The sequence below is a fragment of the Kogia breviceps genome, chromosome 4 (assembly GCF_026419965.1).
Source record: "Kogia breviceps isolate mKogBre1 chromosome 4, mKogBre1 haplotype 1, whole genome shotgun sequence".
Classification (NCBI taxonomy): Eukaryota; Metazoa; Chordata; class Mammalia; order Artiodactyla; family Physeteridae; genus Kogia; species Kogia breviceps.
Window position 1 is genome coordinate 144,978,088 of NC_081313.1, and position 19,716 is coordinate 144,997,803.

The 19,716-nt window shown below is 39.0% G+C and overlaps 1 protein-coding gene across 8 annotated transcripts in view; it reads left to right on the plus strand.

Moving 5' to 3' along the window:
* The window catches only part of HTR4 (5-hydroxytryptamine receptor 4), a 211,706-nt gene that overhangs the window by 33,457 nt on the left and 158,533 nt on the right, over positions 1-19,716 (plus strand). For 7 of the 8 annotated variants that reach the window (XR_010840322.1, XR_010840320.1, XR_010840321.1 and 4 more), the window contains exon 2: positions 1,755-1,827. The exons of the other annotated variant lie outside the window; for it this stretch is intronic. Coding sequence is in view for 1 of the 7 variants with exons in the window: in XM_067032130.1 (XP_066888231.1) it covers positions 1,802-1,827 (26 nt within the window). In the remaining 6 variants the exon portion in view is untranslated. The remainder of the gene's footprint in view (positions 1-1,754; positions 1,828-19,716) is intronic. 8 annotated transcript variants of the gene reach the window in all.

A 19,716-nucleotide genomic window follows, 5' to 3' on the forward strand; every position in this document is an offset into this window, starting at 1 on the left:
TTTAATCAATATAAGTTGAGATGTCAGGTAGGTGATATGAGTCTGGGAAAGGCCTAGACTTTATAACTTTGGAAATCTCTAGTGAACAGACTGTTTTTTAATTCATGAGAATGGATGTTAATCTGCTATTTTTTGCTCTTTCCAGAAACATAGGTTATTTATACCATCTGCATTAGGACACTAGCTAGTGAAAATAGGTAACTGTATTGTTATGATTAAAATAGTATGAGTATTTTCAGTTTTTTTTAACCGTTTTTGAGGGTGGGTAATCATATCCCTTTGATAATCTAGTAAACTCTTGAACATCATCTGCCTAGAAAAAAATAGATGTGCACACACATCATCTCACTTCAGGAATGATTTTAGATAGAGGAGTACAAAGGATGGAACCCTGCCACTTCAGTAGTTAGGGCTTTGTACTTATGTACTTCAAATAAAAGATTATTCCAGATTCAAAATGTAAAAGAGATAGAAGTAGACAGAAGTGCTTTGCTTGAGGTCAGAGTAGGGGATTGAGTCCTGTAGGCTGAGCCTTCCTCATACCTGTCACAAACCCAGAAATGCCCATGGGAGCCCATGTTAATCTTAGAGGCTTTAAAGAATAAACTTTGAAAAATACAGAGAGATCCATGTCCTTTCCAGCTCTGGTGGCCTGCCATTCTTTTCCTGGCTGCCAGGCATATATGTTTGGTTCACTCTGACCAAGGAATCCAAGGGCCCAGTCTGAGTTTCATGGTTTTGTTATGTAGATAAACAAATTTACAGTTTCTTCCCTGTAAAATTTTATTGGAAAACCAGCAGATGGAATTATAGAATATCAGAGCTAGAAGTAAACCCAGAGATCATCTCTTCCAATCCCTTCTGTTTATTGAGAAGTAGAGGATGAAGTTAGAAGGAGAAAGACTTTTGCTTAGGGTAACCCCAAAAGAAACAGACTGAGCTCCACCCCTATGTTCTCTGATTCACCGTGTTTTAGAACAAATGTGGTGAAAAGTATAGGAATTCTTCTGAAAACTAAAACTACACAGCCACTTCAGAGAGCTGACTTGGTGGAGATCAGTGAGTGTCCATCCATTAAAAGGTGTAAGGTCTTCTGAGGGTCTATACTAGAGGAACTTAACAGTAGTTTGAAAGTTGACTCCTCTTCAATTGTGAGTTCTTAGCCTGGGGTTCATGGAGGGGCCTCAAGGAATTATAGGCTCCCCAGAAAGTGTGTATGTATGTACATGCACATCTATTTTGTTTTTCTAGGAAGAGGGTTCTCAAGAGTTTACTAGATCATCAAAGAGATTTATCCACCCTCAAAAAGGGTTTTTTAAAAAAATGAACTGAAAAATCCTCATAGGAAACAGGATGGCTGACCATTTTAGGCAGTGTACTATTTTAATCATAACAATATAGTTACCTGTTTTCACCAGCTAGTGTCCTAATGCAGATCATATAAACAAGGTATGTATCTGGGAAGAGCAAAAAATAACAAACAGATTAAACATGGAGTAAAAAGAAATACCTTTACGTTTTAATCTCTAAGAGATTAGTCAAATGTAAAGAAACTTTTTGCAATACTCAGCTGTGCCATAGCTCAGTATGCCAATAGCTTTTTGCGGTAGTATTGTTTATTAAATACTTTTCCGACACACTACAAAAGTCCTAATAATTAGGAAGCAATGATTATTTGGCATTTTTTCCCATCATGACTTTTATTTTCCTACATTACTTTCTTGTCTAATCTCTTTTTAATTTCCCCATTATAGTACCCTGTGCACACTGAAATCCAACTCACCCATGCCTATTTCCTGTAATGGATGAACTTGATGCTAATGTGAGGTATGTTACATTTCTGTATATATTGTGCTGTAAATTGTGGTCATTTGAACTCTAAGGTCTCTGAAAAGTCTGTTGTAGTAGAGTTACAAAGCTAATAGATGTGGATTTTCTTCAGTATTTCATATATAATCGTGAGTGTGGTACTGTTTGATTATTAATGTTTTTTCATTTCTGCTTAAATTATAAATATAATATGGCTGTAAATGATTCCAGATGCCTATACTAAAAGTCTGCATTATGGGAGGTGCTCTTCTATGAAAATAGATACTCATCTCTGTAATAGGAAGAAAGAAGATGTATTTAAATGGGGGTAAAAATAGCTTAAGAATATTTATCTGTACATCTAAACTTTAGATATATGTTTAAATAGCTTTTTGTGACAAGTGCTAGTTTGCCAGTTCTTTTAACAACCAGGTCATTAGATTATGTGACATGATGGTTGCATGGTATAGTTACATAATGCTAAATGATTTTTGTTTTGTTTTTCTGTAATTTCTTGCAACCCTTGGAGATCAAATAATAGGATGGCTTCTAGGGATTTTTTTTTTCTTTAAAGGCTTGCTGCATTTTTTTCAGTACAACCAAATATTGTGGAGAAAATTGTATTCAATAAGGCTTAAATGTTATGAATTGGCATTTGAGGCTGAAGATATCATCGATATCAATAGCTGGAAGACATGCTCAAAAAATACATTCTTGGTGCAATCACAGGAGCAGTTTTTCTTTCATTTGAGATCTGTAGGAAAGCACATTTCAGGTATAGATCAGGGGCACTATGCCTCTGTGTTTGATGTAGGAGGACGCTGTGACAAAATGGAGCTGTCAAATATCTCGACAGAAATTCACAGAAACTCTAGTGTAATGTGACTGGAGCTGCAAAGATGTACTATCACCCCAATGCAGGGGTTCCTTAAGGGTAGAACATGTCTCATGAATAATCCCTGGCACATGGTGGGTATTTAATAAACAGTTATTGATCAGCCAGTAATTGTGCTACATATATTTCAAATAGGGTGATGTTCTAGTACACTTAGGTATGCACAGAGACTCTATATGCAGCAGTAAAACATTTTACACTCCCCATGGAAGCATCGTGGACTTTGATATTTACCAAACACACTGACTTGGTGCACTCTTAGGACTTTAACAGAGATTTTTAGGCTAGTACCACCTACTTAATTTGCCTCTGAAAATTTGTGGCGTTATCTGCACAGAGAAAGCATAGTGGAATCTAGAGAGTCTCCATTTTATTTTTATTAATTAAAAGGCCAAAGTGAGCAGTGTGAATGGTGATAAGTTTGTCAAATTATTTTAAGTTTCAGACATTGTGTTAAACTGGATCAGTTGGTTAAAATCAGAACTTCTTTTTGGATGATTCAGATAGTATGATCCCTAACATTTCCAGCTTTTCAACATTTATTTATAGCAGCATTGGATTCTAATAGCAGAATGCAATTCAGTTAAATGAACATTAGCCATTCTCCTGGGTGCTGTAGATCTGCAATGCAGGATACAAGATGATATCACCCCTCCATAGGATGTCTCTGGACCATCCTCTCTGTCTGATTTCTAACCTGATCCCATCAACATATGCTAACCCTCACCTACTCCCCATCTCTACCCACAATATTAGTAACATGCAAGTGCCACAGACTTTCCAGCCATTTCCTTCTCAGCCCACCCTCTGGGTGTCCATAGTAAAGGACCTTTATTTACCAAATTGTGATGCATGGATCAATAGTAATGCATGATGATTTTAGGTGGTACATGAAAGTCTGTTTTATTTTTAAATAAACATTTATTTTAAGGTAAACTTATGGTGGTAATACTATTTTGACACTGATAGTAATGAAATAGAGTTTTCTTTTAAAATACATTTCCTTAAAATTTGAAAGTAAGTTTTATTTAAAGAAAAAAATTATAAGTAGTGTTTTTTCATTATTATTATTATTATTGGCCATGTTGGGTTTTTGTTGCTGCACGTGGGCTTTCTCTAGTTGTGATGAGCAGGGGCTACTCTTTGTTGCAGTGCGTGGGCTTCTCATTGCGGTGGCTTCTCTTTTTACAGAGCATAGGCTCTAGGCGCGCAGGCTTCAGTAGTTGCAGCACGTGGGCTCAGTAGTTGCAGCACGTGGGTCCTAGAGCTCAGGCTCAGCAGTTGTGGTGCACAGGCTTAGTGGCTCTGTGGCATGTGGGATCTTCCCAGACCAGGGTTCGAACCCATGTCCCGTGCATTGGCAGGTGGATTCTTAACCACTGTGCCACCAGGGAAGTCCCTATACAGCAGTGTTAATTATATTTATCATGTTGTACTTAGGCATTTGCATCTTTTACCTGCCTTCATCCTTGTTAAGAGAGTAAATCCTAAGAGCTCTCATCTCAAGAAAAAGTATTTTTTTTTCTATGTCTTTAACTATGTATCTGTATGAGATCATGGATTTCACTAAACTTATTGTACTCATTTCATGATATATGTAAGTCAGCTCATTATGCTGTACACCTTAAACTTATGCAGTGCTGTAAGTCAATTATTTATCTCCATAATGCTGGAAAAAAAGAAAAATATTATGTACTTTTAAAATATTCATTAATAAATGAATGTGAAAAAAATCACAAGGGTACCATGCAGATGACTAGGGTCTGGAAACCCATGTTCTAGGTATAACTAGGTAGAGTAAATGTTATCATTTGAAGAATAGGAACTTGTTAAGGAAATGTCTTCACTTGGTAAAGTGCCCGTATAGAGTGAAAGCCAAAGGGTCTGGGTCCCTGGCACAGGAGAGGAATTTTTAAACTTGCTCTGAAGACAGGAAAATGAGTGACCAGAGGAGGGAGAAGGTAGGAAAAGAGAAGATTCAGAGAAGAAGGAGAGTCTGGATCCTGCTTAGCAGAAGGTGGGACATCTAGCTACGTGGTGGCTGTAAGACGTTGAGAGGAGTTAGGTTGCATCTTTTTGTTTGTTTGTTTAAAAATGCATGATGTGTGTGCTGAGCTCTCCCGGCACCGAGTTCTTCAGCAAAATTTTCTAGCTTGGCTAGGAAAGGAATGTGGAATGTTTACTATTTGTGAGGTCATCATGACTATAAACTTAACTTGTATTATCCTTTTAACTTTTAAAACGATCCTCTGAGGCACATTATTATTATCCTCATTTTACAATGTGTGGTAACTAAGGTACAAAGAGGTTAAGTAAACTGCTCAAGGTCATTAAAACCACACTGCCTCCTACTATACTACAGATATTTTATATGAGCGTGTGTGTGTGTGTGCACGCGCATGTGTAAATTGGTGAGATGCCTGACATTCCTGTCTGGGTAAATGTAGTTTGGAAGAGAGAATGCATGTGTGAGAATGAACACCCCAAAGGCACAGGATGAGTGTGAATCAGAAATCTGAGAGAAAGATTTCTATGGGCTATGGAGTTGAGAGTCTTCAGCCAATTTTCCCCAGATATCAAGGAACAGAGAGGTCCTAGTTGACACTTAGGGCTAAATAAAATGTCTAGCATTTAAGTATTTGGTTAGGCCATACCGGTTAGTTAATTTTTGGTTTGTTTGGTTTCATTTAATTGAGTTTGCTATTTCACCTTGATCCTTGCTATTGTATATCTACCAGTGTTATTGACTATAAGCATTAAAAACTAACTTGCTGGGCTTCCGTGGTGGCACAGTGGTTAAGAATCCACCTGCCAATGCAGGGGACATGGGTTCAAGCCCTGGTCCGGGAAGATCCCACCTGCCGCAGAGCAGCTAAGCCTGTGCGCCACAACTACTGAGCCTGCGCTCTAGAGTCCGCGAGCCACAACTACTTAGCCTGCATGCCACAGGCACTGAAACCTGTGCACCTAGAGCCTGTGCCCCGCCACAAGAGAAGCCACTGCAATGAGAAGCCCGTGCACCGCAACGAAGAGTAGCCCCTGCTCGCCGCACCTAGAGAAAGCCCAGACACAGCAACGAAGACCCAACGCAGCCATAAATAAATAAATAAATTTATAAGGAAGGAAGGAAGGAAGGAAGAAACTTGCTGACATATTCAAAGGTAATTTTGGGGAAGCTACAATGTATATGTTCAAAGAATTAAGGTAAAAATTCTGGGGGACCAGGTTTGCAAATAAACAAGAACTTTGAGAATTCTAGTAGAGCTAAGAAGTGGAACAGTGGCCAACCATGGGAGGAAGTGGTCAGTACATTTCTGCATCATGGATAATGTCCAACCATTTCCTCTTTCTATATGCTACTCAAGAGTCAGAATCAAGACATCTGATTGACCAAGCTAAGTCATGTGACCACTTGTTGTCCATTTCATAATGGGAGGCAGGTATCACTCAAGATGACAAGCAATCGAGGAAAGTTAAATCTTCCAAAGTAATTGGTGCTTTTTAGGGAGGGGGAATTGAGGCTTGGTAGCCAAAATATGTTAATGTCCAGCTCCATTCGTTTTTTAGCAGTTGGATTTATTTATGATATTTCAATAATGCTACTCCATTGGTACATAAAGATATGTGAGTGTTCCTTTTTTAGTTTGATATAATTAGTTAAGCACCTAAACGATGTGCGAGGAAGAGTTAACATAAGTGCCTGTTCTTAAGGATCTCAAGCTAGAAGACAGTTGCACAAATAGCATTTAATACAATGACAAAAGAACCCAAATAGTGGGCTATACAATGAGCTGTATTGTCTGTGAACTAACTGAAAAAAAAAAAAAAAAAAAAAAAAAAAAAAAAAAAAAAAAAGAAATGCTAGGTTTGGATTTTAGAAATAGGAGAAGCATTACAAGCATTTTTTCCCTTAAGAGCTTTCACTGCAGAGAGCAGTCGATATAGGATGGATTGACTCAGGATGAAAAGCCAGCAGTGAATCAGGCCCTGGTTGGAGCGGCAAGTTCCTGATGAGTCCTGTCCCTTGGTAAATACTGTAGTGTCTCACAAACTTAGCAGTCACCCCTTTCCAGGCAGTCTGACACCCACCTGATGTCAGTTTTTGGTCTGTTTGCTTCTTGTTGGGGCTCTAGAGGAGACAGCTGTATTTTTTTTGAAGGGTTGAAGAAAGGAAAATGGAAACAGTGGCTTCAGTGATTTTGTAGCAGATACTTTTCGAGGATATCATTGGTCTGTGTTTGGGCAGCCAGCCTGGCGGTGCCTTACCCCAGTGCTATCCCTAAGCCCCTGAGGCTGCTTAATGCAGCCCTAAAACACTTACTGCCTGACTTCAGAGATAACTATCCATGCCTTCTGTTTTGTTTGTTTTAACTACCAGATTCTTCCCACTGACATGTGGTTTTCCTCAGCTCAAGTGTGATCCCTAAAGGCCACCCACGTCTCTGTCCTTTTCTTCCTGCTGTTTATTACACTTAAACGGTTTCTGCTTTCTAAGAATTTTTTTTCTATCAATTTCCAGCTCCAGAAAGTACAGGGTTCAGGCAGAAGGCGTAAGGGGAGGAAAAGTCCAAATATACACACAGTTGCTCTTTGAAGATTTCTCAAGATAAAGACCTCAGACTTTGAGTGGAGAGAAAGTTGGTTTTGGTGTTTTTTTTGGTGGTACGCGGGCCTCTCACTGTTGCGGCCTCTCCCATTGCGGAGCACAGGCTCCGGACGCGCAGGCTCAGCGGCCGTGGCTCATGGGCCTAGCCGTTCCGCGGCATGTGGGATCCTCCCGAACCGGGGCACGAACCCGTGTCCCCTGCATTGGCAGGCGGACTCTCAACCACTGCGCCACCAGGGAAGCCCAAAAGTTTATTTTTTTTTAATCTTGATTCTTTTTATCTGTGGCTTCTTCCTAGCCTTGACTCATCGCCCTGCCCCAGTACACTTTTCTGCTGCACTGCCTCTCTTTAGTAAGAATACCTTGGTTTAATACTGTTTCTCCTCTACAGAAAAACTGTTGTGCTTTCTCATTAATGTTTCTCATTAGCAACCAAAAAAGCATCATATAGGAATGATTAATCATATAAATGGTAGCATTTCGCTCCTTTTGCTATGGTTTCTAGCAAAGTCAGAACCAAATTTATAACTACCACTGGCAACTATAGAAGATCTCCAGGCACTTACTATGGCTCTAACATGCCCTTATTTTATTTTTCCAGCCCTTTTTGTCACTTCATCTTACTTTTTTTGCTTTCTTAACTACATCTTATATTGTTTATTTTTGTAAGCCACTTTAAGAATGAAGGAAAGAAGGAAGAAAGAGAGGGAGAAAGGAATCCAAGAATAAACCTTTTTTCCAAGGGAGAATCTTTCTTCCTTCTTTGGTAGGGCTTGATGCCATGTGCTGGGGAGCCACTAAACATCATTGAACAGAAGATCAAGATGGCAAGCTTTTGTATAAAGCACAAAAAAATCTGAATAAATGCCAAAAGCTGAATACTCTAAAATATAAAATACATACATGATGTAAATACAACCACCTATTGTACACACATCACAATATTAATTAAAAGCCATAACAAAGAAGAGTATTTGGCTTCGAGTTACAGTTGACCTTTGAACAACGTGGGTTGGAACTGCTTGGGTCCACTTACATGCAGATTTTTTTCAAAAGTAAATGCTACAGTACTGCATGGTCCGAGATTGGTTGAATCCATGGATGTGGAACTATGGGTACTGAGGGCCAAGTATAAGTTCTACACAGATTTTTCAACTGCTCGGAGGGTTTGTGTCCCTAACCCCCGAGTTGTTCAAAGGTCAACTGTAATTACCCAGTTGCTTTAATTCTGTCACGGCACTAATTTGCAATTCATTACTTGAAATCAAGAAATAAAATTAATTGGAAATCAGTGTGACTACAGGAATTAATTGAAATGATCCAATTTTAGCAAAGAGAAAAAAACAATTTTTAAAATAAGGGAGTTGATTTCTGGTTTGATTATTAGTACTGGTGACAATACTTATATTTCACTAAAGTCTCAGGATGAAATTGGAATTTTTAATGCTAAATATTCTAAAGCCTTGAAATAACTCCTAGAGTTTAAAATCAATGTGTGCAAGTTGTCAGCCCTAAAGACTTATCAATATGTAATTGATTTGGAAGCAGAGTTAATTCATGTTTGTAACCTGGCAGTTGCAACTGCGAACATGTGCAACTTTAAGTCAGTGAAATGTTTTGCAGGAAATCTCTCTTCAGGCTTTGAAATTGTGACATGTATTAGCATATAAGGAGAAAGTGAGTGGGTACCATTTAAAAGGGGTTATTTTTATGTTGCTTTAGAAATGTAAATGAGAATCATACTCAACTTTATTGCTTGACTGATACAATGGTGATTATTATTCAGTTAGTCTTCTAATTAGATCATGAGCATATTGACTATGAACTGGAACTTACCCTGTAGTGGAAACCCCTGTTCCTCATGGGGTCACAGGGGACCTTAAGGGGGAGGGTGACATTTACGTTCCTAAAACAATGGTCTCTTGCCATGGGTGAAATTTGCTGGTTGTGGCACAAAGCTAGCAGTCTTCTACATCAGGGGGTCCCCAACCCCCGGGCCTTGGACCGGTAGCTGTCCGCGACGTTAGGAACCGGGCGGCACAGGGCAAGCGAGCGAAGCTTCATCTGCCACTCCGCATCACTCACATTACCACCTGAAGCATCCCCCCCACCTCTCACCCCCCACCCCCACCCCCGCTGCCTCCGTGGAAAAATTGTCTTCTGCGAAACCGGTCCCTGTTGCCAAAAAGTGGTTCCCTCTTGGGAACCACTGCTCTACATGATGTCACACTATATAGCTTCTGAATTACATATTTCACAGTGATTTCAACTGGCAGCATCACAGGAAGCTGGAAGAGTGGGATTTGGGGAAACAAAATGATGTGGGTTCAAGTCTTGACTTTCTCATTTACTAGCTTTATGACCTTGAACTAATTATTTCATTTTCAGAGTCTTTAGTTTTGGCATCTGAAAATGTTTTTTTTTGCAAGGATTATAATGTAGATAATACTCTTAGCCTAGTGTCTCACACATACATGGATCGAACAAATGGTAAGTGTTGTCTTTAGTGATCACAGTAATCATGAGATATTGGCTTTATTACCCCTAGGACTGATAATTAACTACTCTCCTCTGTAAGTTTCTTGATTGCTTAAATTTGGTGTCCATGTAATTGGCTGACCTTATTGATCAATTGTGAACTTTTTTTGACTATTTGTCCCTGATTGTGCCTGTTCTCTGTTGAGGAAACTGAGGCTCCCAGAGGTGATAGAAACAAGGGGCATAATTGGGATGAGACCACTGCTCTTCTCTGCCTTATTTGGCATTGTTTTCTCTTTACTCTGCAGCTTCCGTGAATGTGGATCCATTCCTGTTTGGGAATTGGAGGATCTAGGGTTCAATCCTGTGTCTCTTTGACTCTTAGTCTTGTGTTCTATTCAATAAAGACAGCTCTCCATTGTATGCAATGCATCCCTAGATTGATTATCTTTGTTTAAAGGAAAACACCTCTGACTTGTTTCTTTCTGCTTCTATATTTATCAGTGTCCAGTTGGGAAAATAGAGGCTGTTTAATAAATTTCAAGAAAAGGGAGGTTTAATGCAGGGCATTGGTTACAAAGCTCCCTGGAAGGGCAAGAAGAAGGGGATGTTAACCAGAGGTCATGAACCTTCACGGATCCGCTGCAAGCCATGCTCCCATCACATCTGTTGCTTAAGGAATCATCATTTGCTGCTGTTCTCACTGCTAATGGCACCTCCAGATATTGGAGAAAAAGGTTCTTTTTCCTTCTCAAAGTCCAGTTTCCCATTCTGAATCTCCTCCCATTTGGAGAACATAACCAGAAACCAGCTGGCAAGGAAGTATGGAAAATGTAGTTTTTAGGCTTCTACCCTTTCTGATTAAGTGCCATCATCCAGAGTCACATTTCTAGTAAGAGATGAAGCCAGTGTTTTCACCCAGTTTGCTTGATGTCAGAGCCTAAGTTTCAGTTTGCTTGTGCAAAAATTCCTGTGTTGTAGAGTATCTATTCTATACATTTTTAGACTTGGGTTCCCAAACTAAAGGCCTGGCACATATGTTTTTCTGGCCTGTCTCAGTTTTTAAAAATTGACTTAAGCACCTGTGGGGAGGCTGGGCACTCTCCAGTTTACCAGAGAAACAATGAATCCTATTGCCTGCTAAGAACCATTATATTACCTTCCATAGCTACAGCGTCCAGTTGGTCAGGGAGTTCGATCTACCTACCACACCCTTGAAGGCTTTTTATTTTATCACTTAAATTTTGAAAACAGTGGTAAGAATCATTTCCAATTTTATAGATCATATTATGACACTTAGTAGCTGCTATTTTTTCCCTGGAAATTTGTCTTATTTTCATTTAGCAAATAGGGTTGTACTGAATTAAAGAACTTTTTTCAATTAAGGAATTGGAACAGGTTTCTAAGTAAATATCTGTTAAGCGATTACCATTTTATCAGTCAGGTAATGATGTTCAGGCAGTGTTCTTATTTGCATTTCTAAAGAACTGTAAGAATAATCTTTTTTTTTCCATTCTCCTCCGCCCACTCACTTGCTCCTGAACTTATAACAGCTTTATCAATTTAAGTGCTTGCAAAAAGTATTATACAAAGTACTCATCCTTGAATGTTCAATACTATCGTGCCCTTTGCATAACAGATACTGATGCATGTTTATTGTAAGGTCTCACTATCAACAGTGTAACTGACATTTTTAGCCTTACCTTATCTCAAATGCCACCATTGTTCATTATGTATAATTATTGCAATCCAAACCCTCAAAAGTTTAATTCTAGAAAAAGTGTATGTGTAGATAGTATAGAACTCTGAAGTTGCTTTTTAAATATGAAAAAAAGACAATTCCTCAGCATTCAAAAAATAGTAAATGAAGAAAACTAGATATGGAAGGTCCAGAAATGTAACCAGTCTGCACAAAAGAGGGAAAAGTCATGTCAGGTATTGTGGGAGGATGACTCTGAGTACAGGCTGAATTACAGTGGATGACAGGAGTTATGGGCTCAGGGACTCAGGCAACTGTTATACTTGTCCAAGGGATGGTGGATAAGGACCGGAACTAAGATTGAGGGAGTAAGGATAGAGGAAGAAGACACAGATTCTAGAGGAATTTAAGAAGTAGAATTCATGGTAGAAGGTGACCAATTGAATGAGAAAGAAGAGGAAAACATTTTGAAGGTGACCATGGAGCAGTACAGTGTCTGAAGAAATAGAGCATAGTTCGGAGCTGGTGGAGATGGAGGAAACTGTGAGACATTCTGGTGATAAACATCTAATAGAAAGTTGGCTAAATTGGTGTGGAGCTCAGAGGGGAAATGTTTGGGGAAAGACTCTGATCCCATCTGATGCATGATGGATCGAATGGAATAGAAATTGACCCCCAAAGCTCTAATTATCTTCTAGACAAGGGAAAAATGAATGTAGCTCTCTAAATATTAATATCAAAGAGACTGCCTGTTTATGAAACTTCTTCCTTCTTGAGACTTCAGGGGTTATTTCATTCTCTAACTTGCAAGTAATAAGGAAGTTTTGCACAATTAGGATGTGTGTAAGAGTTACAACTATGACCCTACTGAATTCCTAACCTCAGAAAACTTATGCGAGCAAGCCACCTCCTGTGCATCTTTAAATACTAAATTATTTCCTTTATACTTTCATTTCTAGTCAGTGTGATTGTGGGAATTGAGTCTAATATTTTTCATGGTAAATAAATTATTTATGACTCATGGGGTTATGATGTAAGAAATGCACAAGTATTTGGAAAATAAATAGTGCATTGATCTACTGTGAGTTTTAGACAGGCTGTGATAATTAAGGATTTCAACCAATGTAGTACTTTAGTAAAGGATAGGATAGAATTCCCTCTGTAAAAGGGAATGTTTTGGTGGCTTGTCCTGTGATTCAACTGAATTCTATCATTGCATCACTGACAGAAGTTTTGAAAATAAATTGAGTTGCCCCAAAGAATCCTGAGAATCAGAAAAATGTGGCAGATTTCTGTTTGCAACTACAAACATGATATTTTCTATGGTTGTGTTACTGATGGGCTATCCAGTTTGACACTCTTAATTGACAGGAAGAAGTACCAGCCGACCAGTCTTCTAGCTTGTTGAGAGATTTTATAGGCCTCTCAAACCAGTTCTCTGGTGAATCAGCCTGAGGTTGGGGTTATGACTTTTTTATACTAGTGAAAGAGAAATTGGCTCTGAGGAAAGATCAGCTTTGGAATCTGGGAAGCACATTTGTGGGAACAAAAGCAGAAGAGAGAAATGTTCAATCCACTTCAGGAAAAAACTTTGCTTCTAAGAACCTTCACTTCAATTGTTTGCAGGAACATTGATGCTGCTAATTAAAAGTAGCGAAGTTGAAAGGTATTTAAAATATCTCATCTAGTCAAAAAACCCTAAGCAGTTAGTCATATTTTTTAAAAATTTGTAATTCATATTTGATTATTTGTGACATGCTTCTATCCAAGTTATGCTGAACTGATGAGGTTTTACTCTGTGGAAAAAAAAATAACTAGTAACCTTTTTACACCAGCTTAATTTTAGGACTGTTTTATTTAGAATTATGTAACCTTGACTCTGCAACCCTCTCCTTCTCTTCCTGTCATTTCTGTCATTAGACCTCACCATTTCTTTTCTGAGCGATTGGCGTCATCACCAAACTCCTTTCTTGACTATGGCTGTCCCACCTCCAGTTCATTTAGCAGTCACGTGACTGGCCACCTTTCTATAGCTTATGTTTAATCATGCCCATCCCCTGTCTTTTGTCAACTTCCTATTCACACTTTGAATTCAAACTTATCTTCTACAGACCCACAAGCCTTCCCAACCTCCCCACTATGCTCCCAGATCTCTGTATACAAATTGCTATTATCAATTGTTTGTAATTGTCAGAGTTGATTGTAGTTATTTGTTTAATATGTCTGCCTCTTCTGCTGGATTTCATGTGGCCAGTATTTATCACACTGTCTGGCATATTATAGTGTTGGAGGAATTTAACTAAAATTGAGAAAGCCTTTATATTTCACTTTACAACTCTTTAGACAAGATCTCATCATCACTCCAGGCCTGTCATAGACAGGTTTGTGCCCAGTAGATATTAGCAGCCACCACCTCTTCCTCCCACCCCCTATACACCAAATTTCACTTGCAGTTATGGATTCGGAGGCTATGAGATTTGGAGAGGAGACCCTTTATCACTACTTTTTCATTCACTCCATATAACAATTCTTTGAAGGGGGTGATCTTATCATCTGCATTTTATAGGTAGTAACACTGAGACATAGAAATATTAATTAACTTGCCCAAGTTCATACAGCTAACACATGGTAGAGTCAAGGGTCCAAACTTAGGAGGTCTGACTCCTGAGCTCTGTCTCCTGACTCCTGTATTGCAGCTTCCTCTGTACCACGGTACCACGGTGGTGCATTACTGATGCTGGTATTATTATGCCAAGCTCTCAGACCACCATTACTCATTTACTTCTACAAGTTCTGCTACTACTTCAACTATTATTATTAATTCTATTATTTCTACTGTCTTTACTACCACAACTTTGAGTTCCTAATACTTTCTTTGTTCCAAATACTATGCTAAGTGCTTTATCAACAGTGTCACTGGGGAAAAATACAGGTGGCCAACTCTGAGAAAGAAAACCTGTGTCATCCCAGAGAGAGGAGCCCGTGTACTCTGTGATCAGAGGAGATTATGCCCTTTTCAATAGGCTTTCTGTTTCTCTTTGCCTCATTCTCCAGGAATTCTTCCTCACCTCTAATAAGAAATCCATTAGCTGTATCACTTCTGTTTTTTTTTTTTTCCCCATATTCAGAGGAGACTGAGATTGGCTGAGGACCTAGAATGTTAGCATAATTATGGTCCTTCAGAGACCTTAAGAGAGTTGAAGGCTCTCCCATGTATCAGAATTCCCACTGTGGTGTCCTAGAAAGTAGACACCTGCTTCTGCTTGAAAATTCCACTCCTCTTTTTAAGTATGTCCAGGTAATTGGTTAAATTAGACTTAATCATCAATTCAATCCAGATTATTATGTATTTCATAATAGCAAGAAAAAAAGAAAAGCAACCATGGTGAGACTGTAAAGTTACGTAATATTTTAATAGGCAGGTCTGGCAATAGGTTTTATTTTACAGACTATTAAGTTTACCCTCTGTGCCTTTTCTCTTTCTCTCATTTTCTGTGCTGTTGTTCAACATGCTACTTCTTTGTTTGTCCAGTTGCTGTCCCTGTCTCTTCCCACAGAGCAGGCATCAGCTGCATCTGCCTCCAGGGAACAGGTTCGCTGGGCTGGACGGCTTTCCTTAAGACAACTTCAGGGGGCTAGTTCTTTCCTATCTACTTGAAAGCCAGGAGCCCATTTCCATCTCAGTCCCTGGGTTTCCCAAGCAGATAACTCTAGTCTAAGAATGACTGATGCCTTTTCTCTTCTGTCACCTTTTCCTGTTCGCTGCTGTCTTTTCCTCTCCTCTTTTTCCTCTTCTACATTGTGTTCTGGCATGTCACCTTGCATCCCTCTCTCCCTGTCTACCCTAGTTCTGTTTTTTCTCTTGCATTTCCACTCTGCTTGGCACTTGTACTCTCATTTACAGTCCATCGTTTTCATCCTCTTCTTTTTTCTCAATATTTTTATCTCCCCTAACCCCTTACTTATTAGTTCATTGTCAAACATTTTTCTTTTGTTTTACAAATTGATTTTTAGGAATACTTGCATACAAATTTGACAAGGGTTCACCAACTATCTACAATATGTATGGGTGTTTGTGGTTGAAAAGAAGTATGAGATAACAGTTCTGGCTAGTGATAAGACCTCATATTAATAGTTTATTTACAAGGTATTTCAGAGTTTACTGTGTGCTTTATTTAATTTATTTATTTTAAAATTTTTATTGGAATATAGTTGATTTACAGTGTTGTTAGTTTCTGCTGTACAGCAAAGTGAATCAGTTATATGTATACATATATCTACTCTTTTTTTAGATTCTCTGCCCATATAGGTCATTACAGAGTCTTGAATAGAGTTCCTTGTGCTATACAATAGGTCCTTATTAGTTATCTTTTTTTTTTTGGCCGCACCACATGGCTTGCAGGATCTTAGTTCCCTGACCAGGGATCAAACCCATGCTCCCTGCAGTGGAAGTGCAGAATCTTAACCACTGGACCACCAGGGAAGTCCCTAGTTATCTATTTTATATACAGTAGTGTATATGTGTTAATCCCAATTTCCCAATTTATCCCCCTCTCCCCCTTTCCCCTTGGTAGCCATAAGTTTGTTTTCTATGTCTGTGACTCTATTTCTGTTTTGTAAATAAGTTCATTTGTACCATTTTTAAATATTCTACATATAAGTGATATCACATGATATTCATCTTTCTCTGTCTAACTTCACTCAGTATGACAATCTCTAGGTCCATCCCTGTTGCTGCAAATGGCATTATTTCATTCTTTTTTATGGCTGAGTAATATTCCATTGTATATATGTACCACATGTATATCCATTCCTCTGTCGGTGGACATTTAGGTTGATTCCACGTCCTGTCCACATCCATTGTTACCTAATTCTCACAACATCCAGCAAAATGGGGCAAGTATTATTAACCTAACTTACAGATAAAGGAAATGAAAATTTGACAGGTTATGAAAAAGATTTTTTGTGCTTAAGGTCACACCACTGGTATATGACAGAACCAAGATTAGAATCCAGGTGTTTTGATTCTGAGTCCAGTGTTGTTTTTACTATACATTGGGCAGTAAGTACACACAACAGTATCATAAGTATATCAGCATGGTAACAGTGGTGTTATATGGTGCTAAAATGTAAGTAGAGAGGCATGATGTAACTAAGTATTTGTTCTAGGTTGGGATATGTGGAAGTGTTAACTGAAGTCTGGTGAGAAGTGGCTGAGACCTAAAGACAAATTATCCATCAGGATAGGTTTGTTTACAGAGAAACATAACAGGTACATGATTGAATGATTAGTCTGTGAAGTGATATTATAACAAGCAGCTGGCATCAGGCAAACCCAGCAAATGGTAATATTCCTACCCAGCAGTGGGGAATCTGGAAGTTGACCATTTAAAATCATATAGATCATTGTCCTTAGGGAAGTTTCTCAAGGTGTACTAGGGACCAGTGGGAGGAATGGTGAGAGAGACCTCTGATGCTGAAGCGACTGGGGTTTGGGGGCTTATTACAAGAGGAAGTCAGAAACATAGGGGTGCATTTGGATACCAGTCAAAGCTGGAATGCAAATTGGCAGCTGGGTCTCAGACTCCATATTGAAACCAAGAGCCCAGAGCTGGGATATAACCCAAATGAGCAGTAAAGATGACTTGATGTCGAGGATTGTCAGTAACTCAGCATGAAATATTGAAGTGACCTTTGAATTCTCTTGATTATGGATGGACCAGATCTCCAAGGCAGGTTCTAATAAAGAAAATGTGCCCTACAGACCATTTGTTGAAAAGGACAAAATAAAGGGAAAATTCAGGGTGAGCTTACACCAACAGGGGAGACTTAATGAGAAGTTGCCTTTGAAATACAGGAAAAATATAGATTATCCTTGTAGTGGCTAAATATTTGAAGAGTGATGTTAGTCAGAATTCTTCCAGTTTCAGGCCAATTGAAAGTAGCTTAAGCAACAGTGAGAATTCATTAGCTCACCAAACTGAAAAGTTCAGGAGTGCAACTTGCTGGACTAGGGTCTCAAACAAGATCCTTGGAATTGGTCTCTCTCTCTCTGTCTCTCTCTCTGTCTCTCTCTCTCTCTGTCTCTCTGTCTCTCTGTCTCTCTCTCTCTCTCGACTCTGCCGTCCTCTTAAAGTAGGGCCTTTCAATGTAGCAATGCCTTGAAGTTCCAGGCTTACAACCTGTCAGCTTCTAATATGGATAATACAAAGGTCTTCCTTCCTAACAGAGTCCCACAATTAAGTCCATTGGATCAGTTTACATCCATGTAACCATCTCTAAACCATTGTGGTTTGCATTATATTTCTATTGAAATGTCTAGGGGAATTAAATATGGCAATTGGCAACGCCTAGATTCTGTGCTGTCCCTGGAGATGAGATGGGGGAGAATAGGGTCAGTCCCACCCAAACCGCAAGATGGTTCCCCCAAGGAAAATGGAATTCTTTTACCAAATGAAGAGGGGATGCATGCTTGACAGCTTAAAATTGCAATGTTCAATACAGGGGCCAAAATCCTTGCTTAGAGGAGACTAACCTCAGAGATCTTTGAGGTTGAGTTGTGAAGGAAATCCTTTGTTCACTGACGTAAGAGTGTATCATTTTGCAAATTTTTGTATAATTGTATCATTATGTAAAATTATTGTATCACCATGGTGGACCAGACAGAGTTTAGATCAGGAGTTTGATGTAGTTGGCATGTACTGAGATAGATATGCCAGGTGATAGATTCCAGTGAAATTGACAAGGCTGTAAGGATCAGGTGGCTCTTAGGATTCAGAGAGAGCAAAAGTCCAGAGAAGATGACTAAGAGAGCTGGATCCAATTGTGCTGGTTGGTAAATCACACTAGAGTTTTTCATTCCAAGATATAAGCTTGGTTTTCATCCTCAGTTATGTATGAACAAGCCCTGGAACTCTAGATAACAGGTAGAAGACTTGTGCTAGAAATACCTCTCAGTGAACTGGCTTCTTGTTAGGAAATGGGAGACACAAAGTTCAAACACTTCTTTTGAATTTCAAAGCATCTCTTCTTGTTAACAAGCATTAATGACTCTCCCTCATTCAAACAAATGATTGCAGTTGACAGTAGAAATGTAAATCTCACTGTAACTAATGATGCTGCTAATATTCCTTACCTATTTATGGATATTATTCTGACATATACGAATATGATCGTATACATATATGGTAAGTGGTTGTACACGTGAGGAGGTGATGGTGACTGTTCTAAGTAAGTGTATATTCCTGAGTGGGTGTGAGTTGTGGTGTGGATACAGCAGCTGTTGAGTCTCAATGTGGTTTTCTTTTTTTTTCTTTTTTAACATCTTTATTGGAGTATAATTGCTTTACAATGGTGTGTTAGTTTCTGCTGTATAACAAAGTGAATCAGCTATACGTACACATATATCCCCATACCTCCTCCCTCTTGCGTCTCCCTCCCACCCTCCCTATCCCACCCCTCTAGGTGGTCACAAAGCACCGAGCTGATCTCCCTGTGCTATGCAGCTGCTTCCCACTAGCTATCTATTTTACATTTGGTAGTGTATATATGTCCGTGCCACTCTCTCACATAGTCCCAGCTTGAAATACAGGAAATACAGTCCCCTCCCCATGTCCTCAAGTCCATTCTCTATGTCTGTGTCTTTATTCCTGCCCTTCCACTAGGTTCTTCAGAACCATTTTTTTTTTAAGATTCCGTATATATGTGTTAGCATACGGTATTTGTTTTTCTCTTTCTGACTTACTTCACTCTGTATGACAGTCTCTAGGTCTATCCACCTCACTACAAATAACTCAATTTCATTTCTTTTTATGGCTGAGTAATATTCCATTGTATATTTGTGCCCCATCTTCTTTATCCATTCATCTGTTGATGGACACTTAGGTTGCTTCCATGTCCTGGCTATTGTAAATAGAGCTGCAGTGAACATTGTGGTACAGGACTCTTTTTGAATTATGGTTTTCTCAGGGTATATGCCCAGTAGTGGGATTGCTGGGTCGTATGGTAGTTCTATTTTTAGTTTTCCACTTAAAGCATATCTGAATTTGGACCAGTCACATTTCAAATGTTAAATAACTATGTGTGGCTAGTGGCTACTGTAATGGACAGTGCAGTCCTAGAATCAAGTTCCAAGATCAGCAAATTACTTGAATGAGCCACCACTCTCCTTTCTTATCCCACTCCTCACCCCAACTGCAAATGATACTAGTCTATTGCTCTGTGTTCCCA